The sequence below is a fragment of the Stomoxys calcitrans genome, chromosome 2 (assembly GCF_963082655.1).
Source record: "Stomoxys calcitrans chromosome 2, idStoCalc2.1, whole genome shotgun sequence".
NCBI lineage: Eukaryota > Metazoa > Arthropoda > Insecta > Diptera > Muscidae > Stomoxys > Stomoxys calcitrans.
The window spans coordinates 55,412,655-55,429,759 of NC_081553.1; the positions used below are offsets into that span (position 1 = coordinate 55,412,655).

At 29.6% G+C, this 17,105-nt stretch overlaps 1 protein-coding gene across 2 annotated transcripts in view; it reads right to left on the reverse strand.

The window, feature by feature from the left end:
• The window catches only part of LOC106096240 (darkener of apricot like), a 263,715-nt gene that overhangs the window by 147,629 nt on the left and 98,981 nt on the right, over positions 1-17,105 (reverse strand). The window contains exon 4 of one of the 2 annotated variants that reach the window (XM_013263886.2): positions 16,100-17,001. The exons of the other annotated variant lie outside the window; for it this stretch is intronic. Coding sequence (XP_013119340.2) covers positions 16,998-17,001 — 4 coding nt within the window. The 3' untranslated portion in view covers positions 16,100-16,997. Of the gene's footprint in view, positions 1-16,099; positions 17,002-17,105 lie in introns of those variants that run through there. 2 annotated transcript variants of the gene reach the window in all.

Below are 17,105 nucleotides of genomic sequence, written 5' to 3' on the forward strand. Positions count from 1 at the left end.
CAGACCATACTTGGTGCGAATGTTGGAGGTCAAATTGCAAAAGAAGTCATTGTGCAAAATTTCAGCTAAATCGGTTAGGAAAGCGCAAGAAGTGCATTCGGGAGATCGGTTTAATGGGAGCTTTATGAGGTTATGTATTGATTCAGATCATACTTGGCACGAATGTTGTAAGTAATGGAAGAAGTAGTTTTGCAAAATTTCATCCAAGTAGGTTATGAACTGCGCTCTCCAAGAGCTTAAGAAGTACATTGGGGAGATTGGTTCATATGAGAGCTTTATCAGGTTCTGATCTGTTTTAGGCCATACTTGTGAGGAATGTTGGAGGCCATAGTAGAAGTCATTGTGTAAAATTTCAGCCAAATCGGGAAATAATTGCGATCTCAAGGGGCTAAAGAAGTCATATCGGTTTATATGGGAGATATATCCAAATCTGAACCGATATGGCTTTTTCGCAATCCCCAATGACTTACATCAATAAGAAGTTTGTGTGCCAAATTTCAAGTATCAAGCTTCACCCGTTTAACCGATATTGTCGTTTCCATAGACGAACGGAGGGACAGACATGGCTAATTCGACTCACAATGCCGAGATGATCAAGAATATAAATACTTTATAGGGTCGCAGATCAATATTTCGAGGTGTTGCAAACGGAATGACTAGATTAGTATATCAACATTCTATGGTGGAGGGTATAAAAATTTTGCATAGACCATAACGAATAAATGGGTTTTTAATAAAATAAATGGAGTTTTAATAATTTTAAATCAGTGGCGACATTTTCGCCTAGTATTCTAACAACTCGAAGGTTATCCCACAGTTGTTCCCTTAGCCATTAAGGTATATCTCTTGTTTTTTTTTTCCATCAGCCCCTAAAAGTATGCAATTTTGTTCAACAACATTGTCAGCATATTTTTAAAATAATCTCAAATTTGTACTAAAAACACGTCTATTATTGCCTAAAACCCATAAAAATTCCTTAGATTTATCATTTAAATGGTGTTAATGGTTTCGCTAACTCGCTCTGAATTCTTAGATGTTATCCAACATTTTTTTTGGGTTGATTGGAATTCTGAATATTGCATTCACTTTGGAAGACCATAAAAATTTGCCAACATATAGATCACACAATTTAGGTATCGTCTTGTGGGTAGCATAATTAACTGTTCATTTCAAGGCACGAGTAAGAATTGCGATCCCTCCGTGACAAAGACAAAGAAAAAAATCAATTAAAAGCTCATTAAATGAAAGAAACTTTAAATGTGAAGTCACATAAAAAAACAAAAACTTTCATTGACAATTTTAAAAGGCAGCTGCAAACTTTCACTGCACTGATTTGCAAAAAACCAAAAAACCTATAGGAAAAAAAACACCAACAAATTCTTAAGTCCCTATGATGGGGGTGAAGAGAAATATTTTTATTTTTACTTTCAATACTTGACGATATTTTTTATAAAAACAAATAAACAAAACTCAACGTCTGTCTCACCTATCTACCTACCTACTATGACATCGAAGCAAATCCAATGAACCAATCCCTGCAAAATGGCTAACATTGAAATTGTTGAAGTGTTTGTTGCTTATAAATTATTTATTTTTATATCCATAGAAATTGCTATTATCATTCGTCGTATGTAGTTGTAATGGTGGCTGTTGCTATTTTTCTTATCGCCATTCAATATTCTGTAATTGTGTCAAGTACATTTTTTTTACCTTACTTCTTACGAGAAATGTCAAAGTCTAATGGAGACTTTTTTTAGAAAAAAAAGCGAAAAAAATTATAATAATAAAAGAATAGAAAATAGCCATTAAAACAGAATGCATAAGTCTGATACTGATACTCCATTTGTTTATATAATGATTTTTATTTTTAGAAACTGTTGCTATAACAACACACTTACCTCCCATTTGCTTTATGCGTATAGAGATTTCAAATAACTTTTCTCCTAATTAGGGGGATATTGGATTGTTTTGACAATCCCTTGTCGAAAATTTGATGATTTGTTTGGATTTTTGATTTTTATAGCAAACATAGATTTCTACTAATAATGCTGTGAAATCAAAAGTGTTTATATAGCACTATACCTGATGTTTGTCAGAAGGCAATTTATTTGACCAATTTTTGTTCTTAAAATATGAAGAGAGGACTCTCCAATATCATAAACAATATCTTGTTGATTAAAGAATGTGTGGGATGGAGGATGTATGATCACACTAGAAAAAAACAATAAATTTCTCTTTTTTAAACGAAAACAAAAAAAGCTAGAATATACTTAAGGAGAAACATCTTAGCTGGTTTAATTTAGCTACACACCTTAGTTTGATGGGGGAGAAAACCAATTTTGAAACTTAGGCACAAGGGAAAGTCCTGAGTAGTTTACCCCCAAGCCATATTCTCACTGTGGTAGATGGGGTTAGCATGTCAGTCTATGACAGCAAACGTCTGGCACTTCTGGGGAGAAATTCTAAACTTTTTTAGAGTTAGATGAAAGGCCGATTTGGATTGTACTTGGAATGGTTGCGAAAAGTGGTCATAACTCCAAATATTTCAAAAAATCTGATAATAACTACGACTTCAGAAACTATTGTAAAAAAGATTAATCGAGAAATCGGCCCTCATAGAGCCATTTCAGGTTATGGACCGATTTGAATCATAAAATATATAAAATAAAATCCATAAAATGAAGTAATAAAAAAAAATATAAAAAATAGATAAACTTAAAAAAAAAAAATCTAAATAAAGAAAGAAAAAACAAATGAAACCGAAGATTTAATAAAATTAAAAAACTAATAATCTTATAATTAAAATTTAATTTGTGTTTGTTTGTATGTTCCGTATAGACTCAAAAACTGCTGAACCGATTACCGTGAAAGTCACGGTGGAGCGGGCCCGGTTCGGCTAGTAAATAAAAACAAAAATGGCTAAATAAACAGGAAAATAAATTAAAAAAACAAGAAAACAAAAAAATATTGAAAAAATGAAAAATTATTTAATTTTAATAAAAAATTAACCACAAAAAAAAAATAAATAAATGAATGCAAAAAAAAAATAGAAAGAAAATTAATAAAAAAAATTAAATAATAAAAAAATAAAATAATAATAAACAAAAAATATTGAAATAATTAAAAAAATTAAAAAAACCAAAAAAATATTGAAATAATTAAAAAAATAAAAAAAAATAAAAAATTAAAAAAAATAATAATAATAAATAATAATAATAAATAATAATAATAAATAATAATAATAAATAATAATAATAAATAATAATAATAAATAATAATAATAATAAGGAAAAAAATTAAAAAAAAAATAAAAAAAGGAAAAAATTTTAAAAAATTTAAAAAAAAATTAAAAAAAAAAATAAAAAAAAAATAAAAAAAAAATAAAAAAAAAATAAAAAAAAAATAAAAAAAAAATTAAAAAAAAAAATTAAAAAAAAAATTAAAAAAAAATTAAAAAAAAAATTAAAAAAAAAATTAAAAAAAAATATAAAAAATAAATAAAAATAAATACAAAAAAAAAAACAAAAATAAAAATAAAAAAAAAAATAAATAAAAATGAAAAAAAAATAAATAAAAATAGAATGAACTTTAATCAAATATACTTTTTTTTACACTTTTTTTCTAAAGCAAGCTAAAAGTAACAGCTGATAACTGACAGAAGAAGGAATACAATTACAGAGTCACAAGCTGTGAAAAAAATTGTCAACCCCGCAATTACCTTTTGGGCAACCAAATAAAAATAAAGAAAAAAATATATATAAAAATCAAAAAAATAAAATAAAAAAAGAATTTAAAAAAATAAAATAAAAAAAAAAAATTAAAAAAATAAGAAAATTAAAAAAAGAAAATTAAAAAAAAAAAATGTTATAAATATATAAAAAAATTAATTAAAACAATTAAAAGCGTGCCGTTCGGCCGGGCCGAATCTTATATACCCTCCACCATGGATCGCATTTGTCGAGTTCTTTTCCCGGCATCTCTTCTTAGGCCAAAATGGATATAAGAAAAGATTTGCTCTGATATTAGAGCGATATCAAGATATGGTCCGGTTTGGACCACAATTAAATTATACGTTGGAGACCTGTGTAAAATGTCAGCCAATTCGAATAAGAATTGCGACCTTTGGGGGCTTAAAAAGTAAAATAGAGAGATCCATTTATTTGAGAGCTGAATCAGGCTATAGACCGATTCAGACCATAATAAACACATATGTTGATGGTCATGAGTGGATCCGTCGTACAAAATTTCAGGCAAACCGGATAATAATTGCGACCTCTAGAGGCTCCAGAAGTCAAGATCCCAGATCGATTTATATGGCAGCTATATCAGGTTCTGAACCGATTCGAACCTTATTTGACACAGTTGTTGGAAATCATAACAAAACTCGTCGTGCAAAATTTCATTTCAATCGGATAAGAATTGCGCACTCTAGAGTCACAAGAAATCAAGATCCAAGATCGGTTTGTTGGTTTGTTTGTAGGTTTGTGTGTTCCTTATAGGCTCAGAAACGGCTGAACCGATTTTCTTGAAATTTTCACAGATGGTGCATAATGACCCCGTGGTGAAAATAGGGTGCTACATTTTTTGATATCTGAAGGGGGGCGACCCTCCCCGTTACCCTAATTTTCAGAAACGCCAGATCTCGGAGATGGGTGGTGCGATTTAAGTGAAATTTTGTGTGCTCTCATATAGTACCCTAAAAATAAAAATTTGGTATCCAAATTTCGGATGGGATACCTAGGGGGGCTGCCCCACCCTAAAACCTACTAAACATATATTTAGACCAATCACGACAATATGGGACTCAAATGAAAGGTATTTGCGAGTAGAATACGAATCTGATATCCAAATGTGGGACCACGTTTCTGGGGGTCCACCCCTTCCCCAAAACACCCCCTAAACTGGTGGGAATATGGGGCTTAAATAAAAGGTATTTGAATGTAGAATACGAATCTGATATCCAAATATGGTACCTAGTGTTTGGGGGGCCGCTTCTCCCCAAAAACATCCACCCAAGGGGACAAATTTACGACCATAGCAATATGGGGCTCAAATGAAAGGTCTTTGGGAGTAAAGCACAAATTTCATATCAATGTTCGGGAAAAGTGTCCATGGGGCCACCCCACCCTTACAACACCACCCAAATAGTAAGTATTTTCTGACTATTACATTATGAGGCTCAAATAAGAGGGGTTTTTTAAGTGGAACACGAATCCGACATATATTTTCAAGGCCAACTCACTGAGTGGCCGTCCATCCCCCAAAACATCCCCAAGCCGTTCATTTTTGCCGACTATGGAATATGGGGCTCAAATTATAGGTTTGTGGGAGTAGACCACGTATCTGATATCAACAGTAGGGGCCAACTGTGTAGCGGACGTCCCACCATCATAACAACCCCCAAATAGGACATATTTGCTCACCAAGACAATTTGGGTCCTAAAGAGATGGAGCTTAATATTCATAGTTTTTAGGGCCAATACCCCAAACCGGACATATTTGCTGACTTTTGCAATAAGGAGTCTGAATGAGATTAGAAAACGAATTTGATATCCCATTTTGAGGGAAATGGCGATATGGGGTTCAAATAAATGATATATAGATATATGAGAATGAAGCACGTTGCTGGTATATTTTCCGGGCTTAGTGTTTGGGGGAACACCCCAATCCCCAAAATAACGCTTATTTGCCTATAAACATTCCATGAGTTCTGCCCGATTCAAGTTAAAGCCAAATTATGAGGAGCCTCCTTTTTATAGCCGAATCCGAATGGCGTGCCGCAGAGCGACAATTTTTTTGAGAGAAGTTTTTACATGGCAAAGTACCTTACAAAGGTCGTCAGCATTCGGGGGGGTTTAACACCGCTGAAAATTTTCCTCTAATGTTCTCGCCAGGATTCGAACCCCAATTATATATAGACATATTTTCATCAGTCCGAAAGTAGCAGACTTATTTCCATAAGGGATTAGATGTCATGGTCTAAAAATGTAAAATTCTTATAGCCTTCTTTGTCAGTATATTAAATACTGAATGAGAAGGCTATAAGAATTTTACATTTTTCATATTTCTTATTAAATTTTTTAAATATAAATTTTTCAGCTTTTATTTTTTATTTTAGATTTTATTTATTTTTTTGTCGTTTTTCTCAATAATTTTTCTATTTAAGTTCTACCTTTGTATACTTATACATAACCACTTTGATGTTTACAATATGTTCTGAAATTCCAGTGAAATGCGGCATTTCTTTGTCATTTATAATCATTTAAAAAAAAGGCAATTTGAACAAGTACCAAATCTTAACACATTTTATTGACCATTGTCAAAATTAATGATTTAAAAAATCATTTATTTTCATATAAACATTTATTTTTACATGTACGTGTAAACACAAATAAATAAATGTGTATGCACATGAGACCAGACAGCTCAACACCACCAACTACGGTGTGATGTGGAGTAACAGGGGAGTGCGGACGGACATAGTCGCCCATGTGTATAAATATTAAAAGAGCGCTCTTCAATATGCCTGACGTTGCTGTTACTCCTCCTCCTCCTTCTTTTGAATGAAATTTCAAATGGTGGTGTTAATTTAAACAGATCAAATAATAAACAAACAAAATGCCAACAAACGGAATTCAACAACACTTTAGACAACTAAGGTCAAAAGCCCCCACCAAACACCTCCATCATCATTCGAATGAGTTGCAATGCAATGGTTGTTCGTTCGAACCAAAAAAACTCACGAATGAGAAAACTCCGAAATCCTATGCACACGCACAAGCACACGATGGCAACGTGCGTTCAATGCACTCGAGTAGATTTAGATTTGGAGTGTTAGGAAGTAAAGATGGCATGAATACCCGCCGCCCATCATTATCATAAACATAATATTAACTTGAATGTTTATGGTCAACATTTTGCTTTATAGGAAATAGATGAGCGCTCTGGTGGAGCTTAAAGACGAAAAGGTGTAATTGGGGGCGGGGAGGAAGTCTAAATGTTTTAATAGACTGTTTTGTATAAAAAGCAACACATGTCAACACTTTAAAAGAAATTAACGTTTGCCTCTCAGGCAGGAATTGATAGTTCACTTGTGCATGCACAAGTGCATAAAAAATTATTGGGTTGAAGTGTAGAATGTAACGAATAGGATGCTATGAGTTGTGTTGGCAAAAAGAGGGAGAGATATGAGCATTTTCCTCAAAGTGGTCATATAAGAAGGGCAGGAGTTATTGGCAAAAAATTACTAGGGCGCCGAAAGCTGCGTAGTCGTCATTTACTTAGCGACTAAGCAGCTTTCCTGTTATTTTAGTTCCTTAACCGCGTGCTATTTCGGATAAAGCCAATTAAAATTTTGGATATCTCTTTACTTAATTATTTATTTTTATCGAATTTTTTTGTTGTACTTTTATATTTTTCTAATTTTAAAATTTTTACTAATTTTTTCTTATTTTATTGTAAGATTTTTAATTTTTTAAAAAAATTCTTTATTTTTTTAATTTTTATTAGTTTATTTATTTTTGTTCGCTTTACCTTTTTTTGAGTCTTAAATTGTATGATTTCTTTATTTTTTTTTTTTTAATTTTGTTTAATTTATTTTTTTATTTATTATTATTTTTTTTTTAATTTTGTTTAAATTATTATTTAATTCAAAGTTTTTTAATTTTTTTAAGGTTTATTTCTTTTAATTAATTATTTTTATATATTTTTATTATTTGTTTTTATTTTATTCATTTGTTTTAATTTTTTTTTTTCACTTGCGAAATTTTGTGTGCTTCCATATAGAAATTTGGATACAAATTTCGGATGGGGTACCTAGGGGGGCTGCCCCACCCTAAAACCTACCAAACATATATTTAGACCAATCACGACAGTATGGGACTCAAATAAAAGGTATTTAGGATAAGAAAACCTATCTGATATCCAATTGTCGGATCAAGTGCTAGGGGGACTACCCCAAGCCCCAAAACACCCCTAAATCGGACATATTTACCGACCATGGCAATATGGGACTCAAATGGAAGGTATTTGCGAGTAGAATACGAATCTGATATCCAAATGTGGGATCATGTTTCTGGGGGTCCACCCCTTACCGAAAACACCCCCCCAAACTGAACTTATTTATTGACCATGGGATTATGGGGCTTAAATAAAAGGTATTTGGGTGTAGAATTTGAATCTGATATCCAAATATGGGACCAAGTGTTTGGGGGCCGAATTTCATAACCTATTTTGGGGCCATGTGTACACGCCTCATCGTGTAAACTCCCCTTAAAACCAATGGCAATATGGGGTTTAAATAAATGAGAAAAGAGCATGATGCTGATATTTTTTCAGGGCCAAGTGTCTGGGGGACCAGATATTATGAGAATATCGAGCTGAAATAAAGTATTTTAAGAGTGGAGTACACCTTTCATCCAAATTTGAATTCGTAGACCAATAAAGATCATATATTTTTAAACTGTTAGCCGAGCGATATACTATTTTCGTAGAATGGTATTTCGCTCCAAAATCTTTTATTGTCGAAAAGAAATATACCAAGGAAACTTTTCCATATAAAGTAAAAGAAGGACCAGCGCAGCGGGCCCGGGTCAGCTAGTATATATATATAAAAAAAAATTTAAATAATATAAAAAGTTAAAAAAATATACAAAAATAAAAATAATATAAAAAATAAAAATAATATAAAAAAATAAAAACAATATAAAAAAAAAAAATAAAAATAATACAAAAAAAAAATAAAAACAGAAATAAAATGAAAATAACATAAATTAAAAAAAAAATTAAAAAATAACAAAAAAAATAAATTAAAAAAAAAAAAATAATACAAATATTGAAAAATTAAAAAACTTAAAAAATATTGATAGATAAGTAAAAAAATTACTTAAAAAAAAATAGAAGAATAAAGAAAACGGAAATATAAGAAATAATAAATCCTAAAATAAAAGAAAAAATATATAAAAAAAATCTAAAATACTGGAGGAGGATTGATCAGTCAATTTTGTTTTTTTTTTAATTTTTTTTGTAATTATTAAAAACAAATAAAAAAAATGGAACAATACAAAAAAAAAAATAGAAAAAATTAGGAATATACAAAAAAAGTTAAAAAAAAAATAAATAAAATTTTTTAATTTTTTCAAATTTTCTAACTTTTTTATATTTTTTTTAAATTAATTTTTTTGTTTAATTTCTTAATAAACTTTTAATTTTTTTTTAACTTCTCAATCATTTTTATACCCACCACCGAAGGATGGGGGTATATTCATTTTGTCATTCCGTTTGCAACACATCGAAATATCCATTTCCGACCCTATAAAGTATATATATTCTTGATCAGCGTAAAAATCTAAGACGATCTGGCCATGTCCGTCCGTCTGTCCGTCTGTCTGTTGAAATCACGCTACAGTCTTTAAAAATAGAGATATTGAGCTGAAATTTTGCACAGATTCTTTTTTTGTCCATAAGCAGGTTAAGTTCGAAGATGGGCTATATCGGACTATATCTTGATATAGCCCCCATATAGACCGATCCGCCGATTTAGGGTCTTAGGCCCATAAAAGCCACATTTATTATCCGATTTTGTTGAAATTTGGGACAGTGAGTTGTGTTAGGCCCTTCGACATCCTTTGTCAATTTGGCTCAGATCGGTTTAGATTTGGATATAGCTGCCATATAGACCGATCCTCCGATTTAGGGTCTAAGGCCCATAAAAGCCACATTTATGGTCCGATTTCGCTGAAATTTGGGACTGTGAGTTGTCTTAGGCCCTTTGACATGTTTCTTTAATTTGGTTCAGATCGGTTCAGATTTGGATATAGCTGCCATATAGACCGATCCTCCGGTTTAGGGTCTAAGGCCCACAAAAGCCTCATTTATTATCCGATTTTGATGAAATTCGGGGCAGTGAATTGTGTAAGGCCCATCGACATCCTTCGTTAATTTGGCTCAGATCGGTCCAGATTTGGATATAGCTGCCATATAGATCGATCCTCCGATTTATGGTGTAAGGCCCATAATAGCCACATTCATTATCCGATTTTGCTGAAATTTGGGACAGTGAGATGTGTTAGGCCCTTTGACATATTTCTTCAATTTGGTCCAGATCGGTTCAAATTTGGATATAGCTGCCATATAGACCGATTTCTTGATTTATGGTTTTGGGCCCATAAAATGCTCATTTATTGCCCGATGTCCCCGAAATTTGGAACAGTGAGTTAAGTTAAGCCCCTTGACATACTTCTGCAATATCGCACAGATCGGTCCAGATTTGGATATAGCTGCCATATAGACCGATATCTAGGTTTTAGGTTTTGGGGCCATAAAAGACGCATTTATTGTCCGATGTCGCTGAAATTTGAGACAGTGAGTTTGGTTAGACTCTTCGACGTCCTTCTTCAATTTTGCCCAGATCGGTCCAGATTTGAATATAGCTGTCATATAGACCGATCTCTGGATTTAAGGTTTAGGGCCCATAAAAGAGGCATTTATTGTCCGATTTCTCCGAAATTTGGGACAGTGCTTAGTGTTAGGCTCTTCGACATGTTTATGCAACTTGGCCCAAATTGGTCCAGATTTGGATATAGCTGCCATGTAGACCGATATCCCGATTTCAAGTCTTGGCCCCATAAAAGTCGCATTTATAATCCGATTTCACTGAAATTTGACACAGTGACTTATGTTCGGCTTTTCGACATCCGTGTCGTATATAGTTCAGATCGGTATGAGGTATATGAGTATAAGGTATGAAATTTTCACCGAATTTTGATGAAAGGTGGTTTACATATATACCCGAGGTGGTGGGTATCCAAAGTTCGGCCCGGCCGAACTTAACGCCTTTTTACTTGTTTTTTAATTTTTTATTTTTTTTATTTTTTTTTTTTTAATTTTAAATTTTTGTTTTTTTTTATTTTTTTTAATTTTTTAGTTTTGGATTAGTATTTACTTTTTATATTCTTAATATTCTTAATTATTCTTTTTTTTTATTTCCTACTATTTTCTTTAATTATTTGTTTAGTTTTTTTATTTTTTTTTTTAATATTTTTCTAAATTTATTATTATTTTTGTTTAATTTTTTAGTTATTCTTTTGTTTTATTTTTTATGTTATAGTTTTTTTTTTTTTTTTTTTCTTTTTCATTAATTTGTTTTTTATTTTTTTTTTGTTTTTAATTTGTTTTGGTTTTTACTTATTTTTCTTTCTATTATTTTTTTTTTATTAATTTTTCGTTTTATTTATTTTTAATTTGTTTTTATTTATTTTTCTTTTTTTTATATATTTTTTTCTAATATACTTTTTATTTTAATGAAGAATTAAACAAATTTTTGTAATTTTTAAAACAGAATTTCATGTCAATCCCTATAGATCAATTTTATTTTTTTTAGCCATTTTTTAGAATATTTTATTATATTAATTTTATGGTATTATTTTTTTAATGGCCACGAACTATTTTCCCCACTTAAAAAGTAAAAATAAAAAAAAACAAAATTTCCTTGACCCACGCCCAATCTAATGATCTCCAAAGTAAATGGCCAGCCACCTTTCCAGTCTGCCACGAGTCAACGACCACGACAACGGCGACGACGGCGACAACAACAAATGCAATTGCTTCCTGATTAACAACGCCTTGTTAACTTGCAATTCAAAATCCAATGGAAAATCAATTCAAAAAATTTAAATTAACGAACTCAACAAGTTGCAATTTTAGTTTTATTGCCATGGCGCTTTTTTTTTTATTTAAATAATTGAAACATCATGGCCCTCAGTCTGTGGTCAAAATAGACTGCAGCCCAAACAGATGGAAAGACAGACAACCACAAAGACTATCTGCCATACCAGCTGTAAGTAAGCTGTGAAGGAAAAAATTGTGTTTTCCTTTACATGACGCCATTTAAAAAAAAGACAAAAAAAAAATCAAAACCAATCGAATGAAGAAAATTTTCGAATGGAGCAAATGATCAATTGTCTAAATGAAAGGAATAACGCACAACACACTTCGATCGGTGATTGCATGCTCCACAAGGGCCACAGTGTTATAAAGTTGATGGAATGGTAATGCAAATGCAAATTTGCCCATGAACAATCCATTAAGGAACGGGGGCAAACTTCTCACATATCAATGAGTGCAGTCCGATTCAAGATTAAGCTTAATGATAGGGGACCTCGTTTTTATAGCTGAGTCCGAAAGGCGCGCCGCAGTGCGACACATCTTTTGAGGAGAAGTTTTTACATGGCATAGTACCTCACGAATGTCGCCAGCATTAGGAGGGGATAAGCACCGCTGAAAATTTTAAGTTGGTCTCGCCAGGATTTGAACCCAGGCGTTCAGCGTCATAGGCGGACATGCCTCTGCCTCTACCATAGCGTAACCCCGGGGCTACGGTGGTACGCTATGGTACTTATATACAAAAATAAAAATCTACTCAAAATTATTACATTTAGGTTAGGTTAGGTTGAAAAGAGGGTGCGGATATTAATCTGCCGCGTGCCACTATGGACATACACCTAAGCCAGTAATCGGTTTGTTGTGCGCTCTAAACACAACAAAACATTTATTATTATTAAAAAAAAAATAATAATAAATAAATAAAATAATAAAAAATGGAAAATTTATGTTTATGAGCAATTTTTTCTTGTGCTTGCATTTTTGGATTTTGGTTTTATTGTATATTAATTTAGTACTTTTTCTTTTTTTTTAATAAATTTTGTTTTGGCATTTGTAAACGCGGTTTATTTTTTTGCTAATTTTAAAATTGTAATTTCTTCAAAGTAAAAATTTTTTTAATTTTCTTTTTTTAAATATTTTTTTTTAATTTTTTTATATATTTTTTTTTAATTTTTTTTAAATTTTTCTTAATTTTTTTTTTAATTTTTTTCTTAATTTTTTTTTTTTTATTTTTTTCTTATTTTTTCTTTTTTTTGATAGTTTTTAATTTCTTTGAAGTATATTTAAATTTTTTTAACATTTTTTAATTATTTTTTTTTAATTTTTAATTATATTTTAATTCTTTATTGTAAATATTTTTAATATTCTTTTTCAATTTTTTTAAAATTTTTTATATATATTTTTTAATTTTTCTTTTAATTCTGTTTTAAATTTTTTTTTATATATTTTTTTTTAATTTTTTTGATAGTTTTTAATTTCTTTGAAGTTTATTTACATTTTAATTATTTTTTTTTCTTTTTAATTTTTAATTATTTTCAATTTTTTCTATTTTTTTTAAATTTTATTAATATTCTTTTTTAATTTTTTTTTTTTAATTTTTAATTATTTTTAATTTTTTAAATTTTTTATATTTTTTTTAAAATTTTTTTTTAATTTTGTTTAAAATTTTTTTGTATATATATATTTTTTTAAGTTTTTTTATATATTTTTTAATTTTTTTATATATTTTTTAATTTTTTTTTTATATTTTTTAATTTTTTTTTTCTTAATTTTTTTGATAGTTTATTATTTTTTTGAAGTTTATTTACATTTCTTTTATATTTTTTTTTAATTTCGTTTTAAATTTTTTTATATATACTTTTTTTAATTTTTTTTATATATTTTTAATTTTTTTCTTAATTTTTTGATAGTTTTTAATTTCTTTGAAATTTATTTACATTTCTTTAATATATATATTTTTTAATTTTGTTTTAAATTTTTTTATGTATATATTTTTTTTAATTTTTTTTATATATTTTTTAATTTTTTTCTAAATTTTTTTAATTTTTTTTTTTAATTTTTAATTTGTTTGAAGTTTAATTACATTTTTTTTATATATTTTATTTTTTTTTTAAATTTTTAATTATTTTAAAAAAAAATTTATTTTCAATTTTTTTAATATTCTTTTTAATTTTTTTAATATTCTTTTTAAATTTTTTTTTTTAATTTTTTGTATTTGTAAATTTTTAAATTTAATTTTCTTAGTTTTTTTTTTAATTTTAAATTTTTTTTAATTTTTTATTAATTTTTATGTTGTTTTTATTTTCTGATAATTTTAAAAATTTTCATTAGGTCATTTATTATAAGTTTGTTAAATTTAAATTTTTTCTTTAATTATTTTTTTTGATTGTTTTTTAATTCTTTAAAGTTTTTTATATTTTTTTAATATTTTTTAATTTTTATTTAGATTTTTTTTAATTTTTTAAACTTACTAAATTTTTTTTTAATTTTTAAAAATTTTTTTTTTTTATTTTTTTTAATTTTTATTTTTTTTTTAAACTTAAAATTTTTTTTAGTTCTTATTTTTTTTTTAATTTTTATACCCTCCACCATAGGATGGGGGCATACTAACTTATTTATTCCGTTTGTAACACCTTGAAATACGCGTCTAAGGCCCAGAAAGTAGATATATTATCTTGATCGTCCTGACATTTAAGTCGATCTAGCCATGTCCGTCTGTCGAAAGCACGCTAACTTTCGAAGGAGTAAAGCTAGACGCTTGAAATTTTGTGCAAATACTTCCTATTAGTGTAGGTCGGTTGAGATTTTAAATGGGTCATATAGGTCCATATTTTGATATAGCTGCCATATAAACCGAACTTGGGTCTCGACTTCCTGAGCTTCTAGACGGCACAATTCTTATCCGATTTGACTGAAATTTCGTACGTGGTGTTTTGGTATCACTTCCAACAACTGTCCTAAGTATGGTTAAAATCGGTCCATAATCTTATATAGCTGCCTATAAACCGAACTTGGGTCTCGACTTCCTGAGCTTCTAGAGGGCGCAATTCTTATCCGATTTGACTGAAATTTCGCACGTGGCGTTTTGGTATCACTTCCAAAAACTGTGCTAAGTATGATTCAAATCGGTTCATAACCTGGTATAACTGCTGTATAAACCGATCTTGGGTCTTGACTTCTTGAGCATCTAGAGGTCGCAATTCTTATCCAATTTGGCTGAAATTTTGCATGAAATATTCTGGTATGAATTTCACCTGATGTAGCCGCCTTAAAAACCGATCTCGCGGTTAGTCTCTTTGAGCCTCTAAAGGGCGCAATTCTCATGAGATTTGGGTGAAATTTTGCGTGACGCATTTCGTTATGACTTCCAACAACTGTGTTAAGTATGGCGCAAATCGGTCCATAACCTGGTATAGCTGACATATAAACCGATCTTTGATCTTGACTTGTTCCGATTTAGATCTAATTTTGCACGTGGTGTTTTAGTATCACTTCCAACAACTGTGCTAAGTATGATTGAAATCGGTTCATAACCTGATATAACTGCCATATAAACCGATCTTTGATCTTGACTTCTTGAGCCGCTAGAGGGCGCAATTCTTATCTGATTTAGGTCTAATTTTCCACGTGGTGTTTTGTTATGACTTCCGACAACTGTGACAAATATGGTTCAGATCGATACCTGATATAGTTGCCATATAAACTGATCTTGGGTCTTGAACTTCCAGAAGGCGTAATTATTATCCGATTTGGCTGAAAATTTGTACAAGGGCTTCTCCCATGACCTTCAACATACGTGTCCAATTTGGTCTAAATCGATCTATAGCTTGGTACATCTCCCATATAAACCGTACTCCCGATTTTGCTCCTTAAGCCCCTACAAGACGCAATTCTTATTCGAATGGACTGAAATATTACTCAATGACTTCTACAATGTTCACCATTCAATTCATTTATGGTCCGAATCGGACTTTAACTTGATATACCTCCGATAGCATAACAGTTCTTATTCAATATTCTTTGTTTGCCTAAAAAGAGATACCGCGCAAAGAACTCGACAAGTGCGGTCAACGGTGGAGGGTTATAAGATTTGACCCGGCCGAACTCAGTACGCTCTTACTTTTTTTTTATTTAATTTTTTTAAATTTGGTAAATTTTTTAAATTTTATTTTTTTTAGTTTTTTTGATATTTTTTTAAATTTTAAGTTTTGTTAAATTTTTCCAGATTTGTTAAATTTTTTAATTTTTTTTTTGTTTTTTAAATTGAAGTTTTTTTGAAATTTTTTTTTTTTTAATTTTTATTCAACATATTTTATTTTTTTTATTAATTTTATATTTTATCCTTTTTGATTTTTTCTTCTTTTTTAGTTTTTTTTCTTCTTCTTCATTTTGTTTTCCTTTATTTTTAAATTTTTTATTATTATTTCTGTACGAATTTTTGTTTTCTGCTTTACACATCATTTATTATTTCATATCTATATATAATTTTTTTTTATTATTTTTTTTTGTTTTAATTTTTATTCATTACTAAAACACTGTGCGCTGACCACACCATTAATGACAGGAGCCGCATCTATAATTTTCTCAGTTATTGGTCTTTCAAATTAGTGTTTTTTTTATTTTTTTATTACTTTTTTGTGCAATGCTTCCAAAGTTATTGGCGCTATTCCTTTTGTTAGCGATTTACTAATGCCCATTGATTACAGCCACAACACCCAAATGACAAAGGAAAAAGTAATCAAAGCCGATAACAATAATTTGCTAATAATAAACACAACACCACAACAAACTTTTTAACAACAACAACAACAAAACACACACACATACACCGAAGTAATGAAAGAAAACAATAATGCTGCAATGAGGAAACTACTACGGCAATTTCAATAAATGGGTAGCTCCTTCAGCTTTACGGTTAAGATCATAGATTAATAGACAGACATTCACTGGGAGGATATATTCCGTACAGCACAATGCCACACCTTTCAATCGAAATTTATAAATTTGCATTATGCATATAAATTCAAAAGTTGGTATATGATTATCTCATATTTTTCCGTTTTTTTTATAAAAAAAGCAAAAAATTTGAAAAAATCACATAAAAAAAATTTCGATTTTTTAAATTTTTTTCAACTCCCTCTTGAAACTTAAGGACTTGGTGATAATTGAAACTTCAATTCATTTAAGATTTATTACCTTTCATAGGTGTTGGCGGCAAATGTAATAACCTAAGGGCTTTGGATTTTATTTCCTCATATCGCTTTTAGTTGTTTTTAAAGAACTATGAGTGTACTTACATATTTTCGCTTAACATTTAACAGATTTTTGTAATGCACTCACCTAAAAAGAGAAAAAAAAAAATGCGGTTGATTAATTCAGCAGGCATAAATTTAGAAATATGTTCAATCTAGATATTTATGAATTGTTTATGCACGATTTATGAG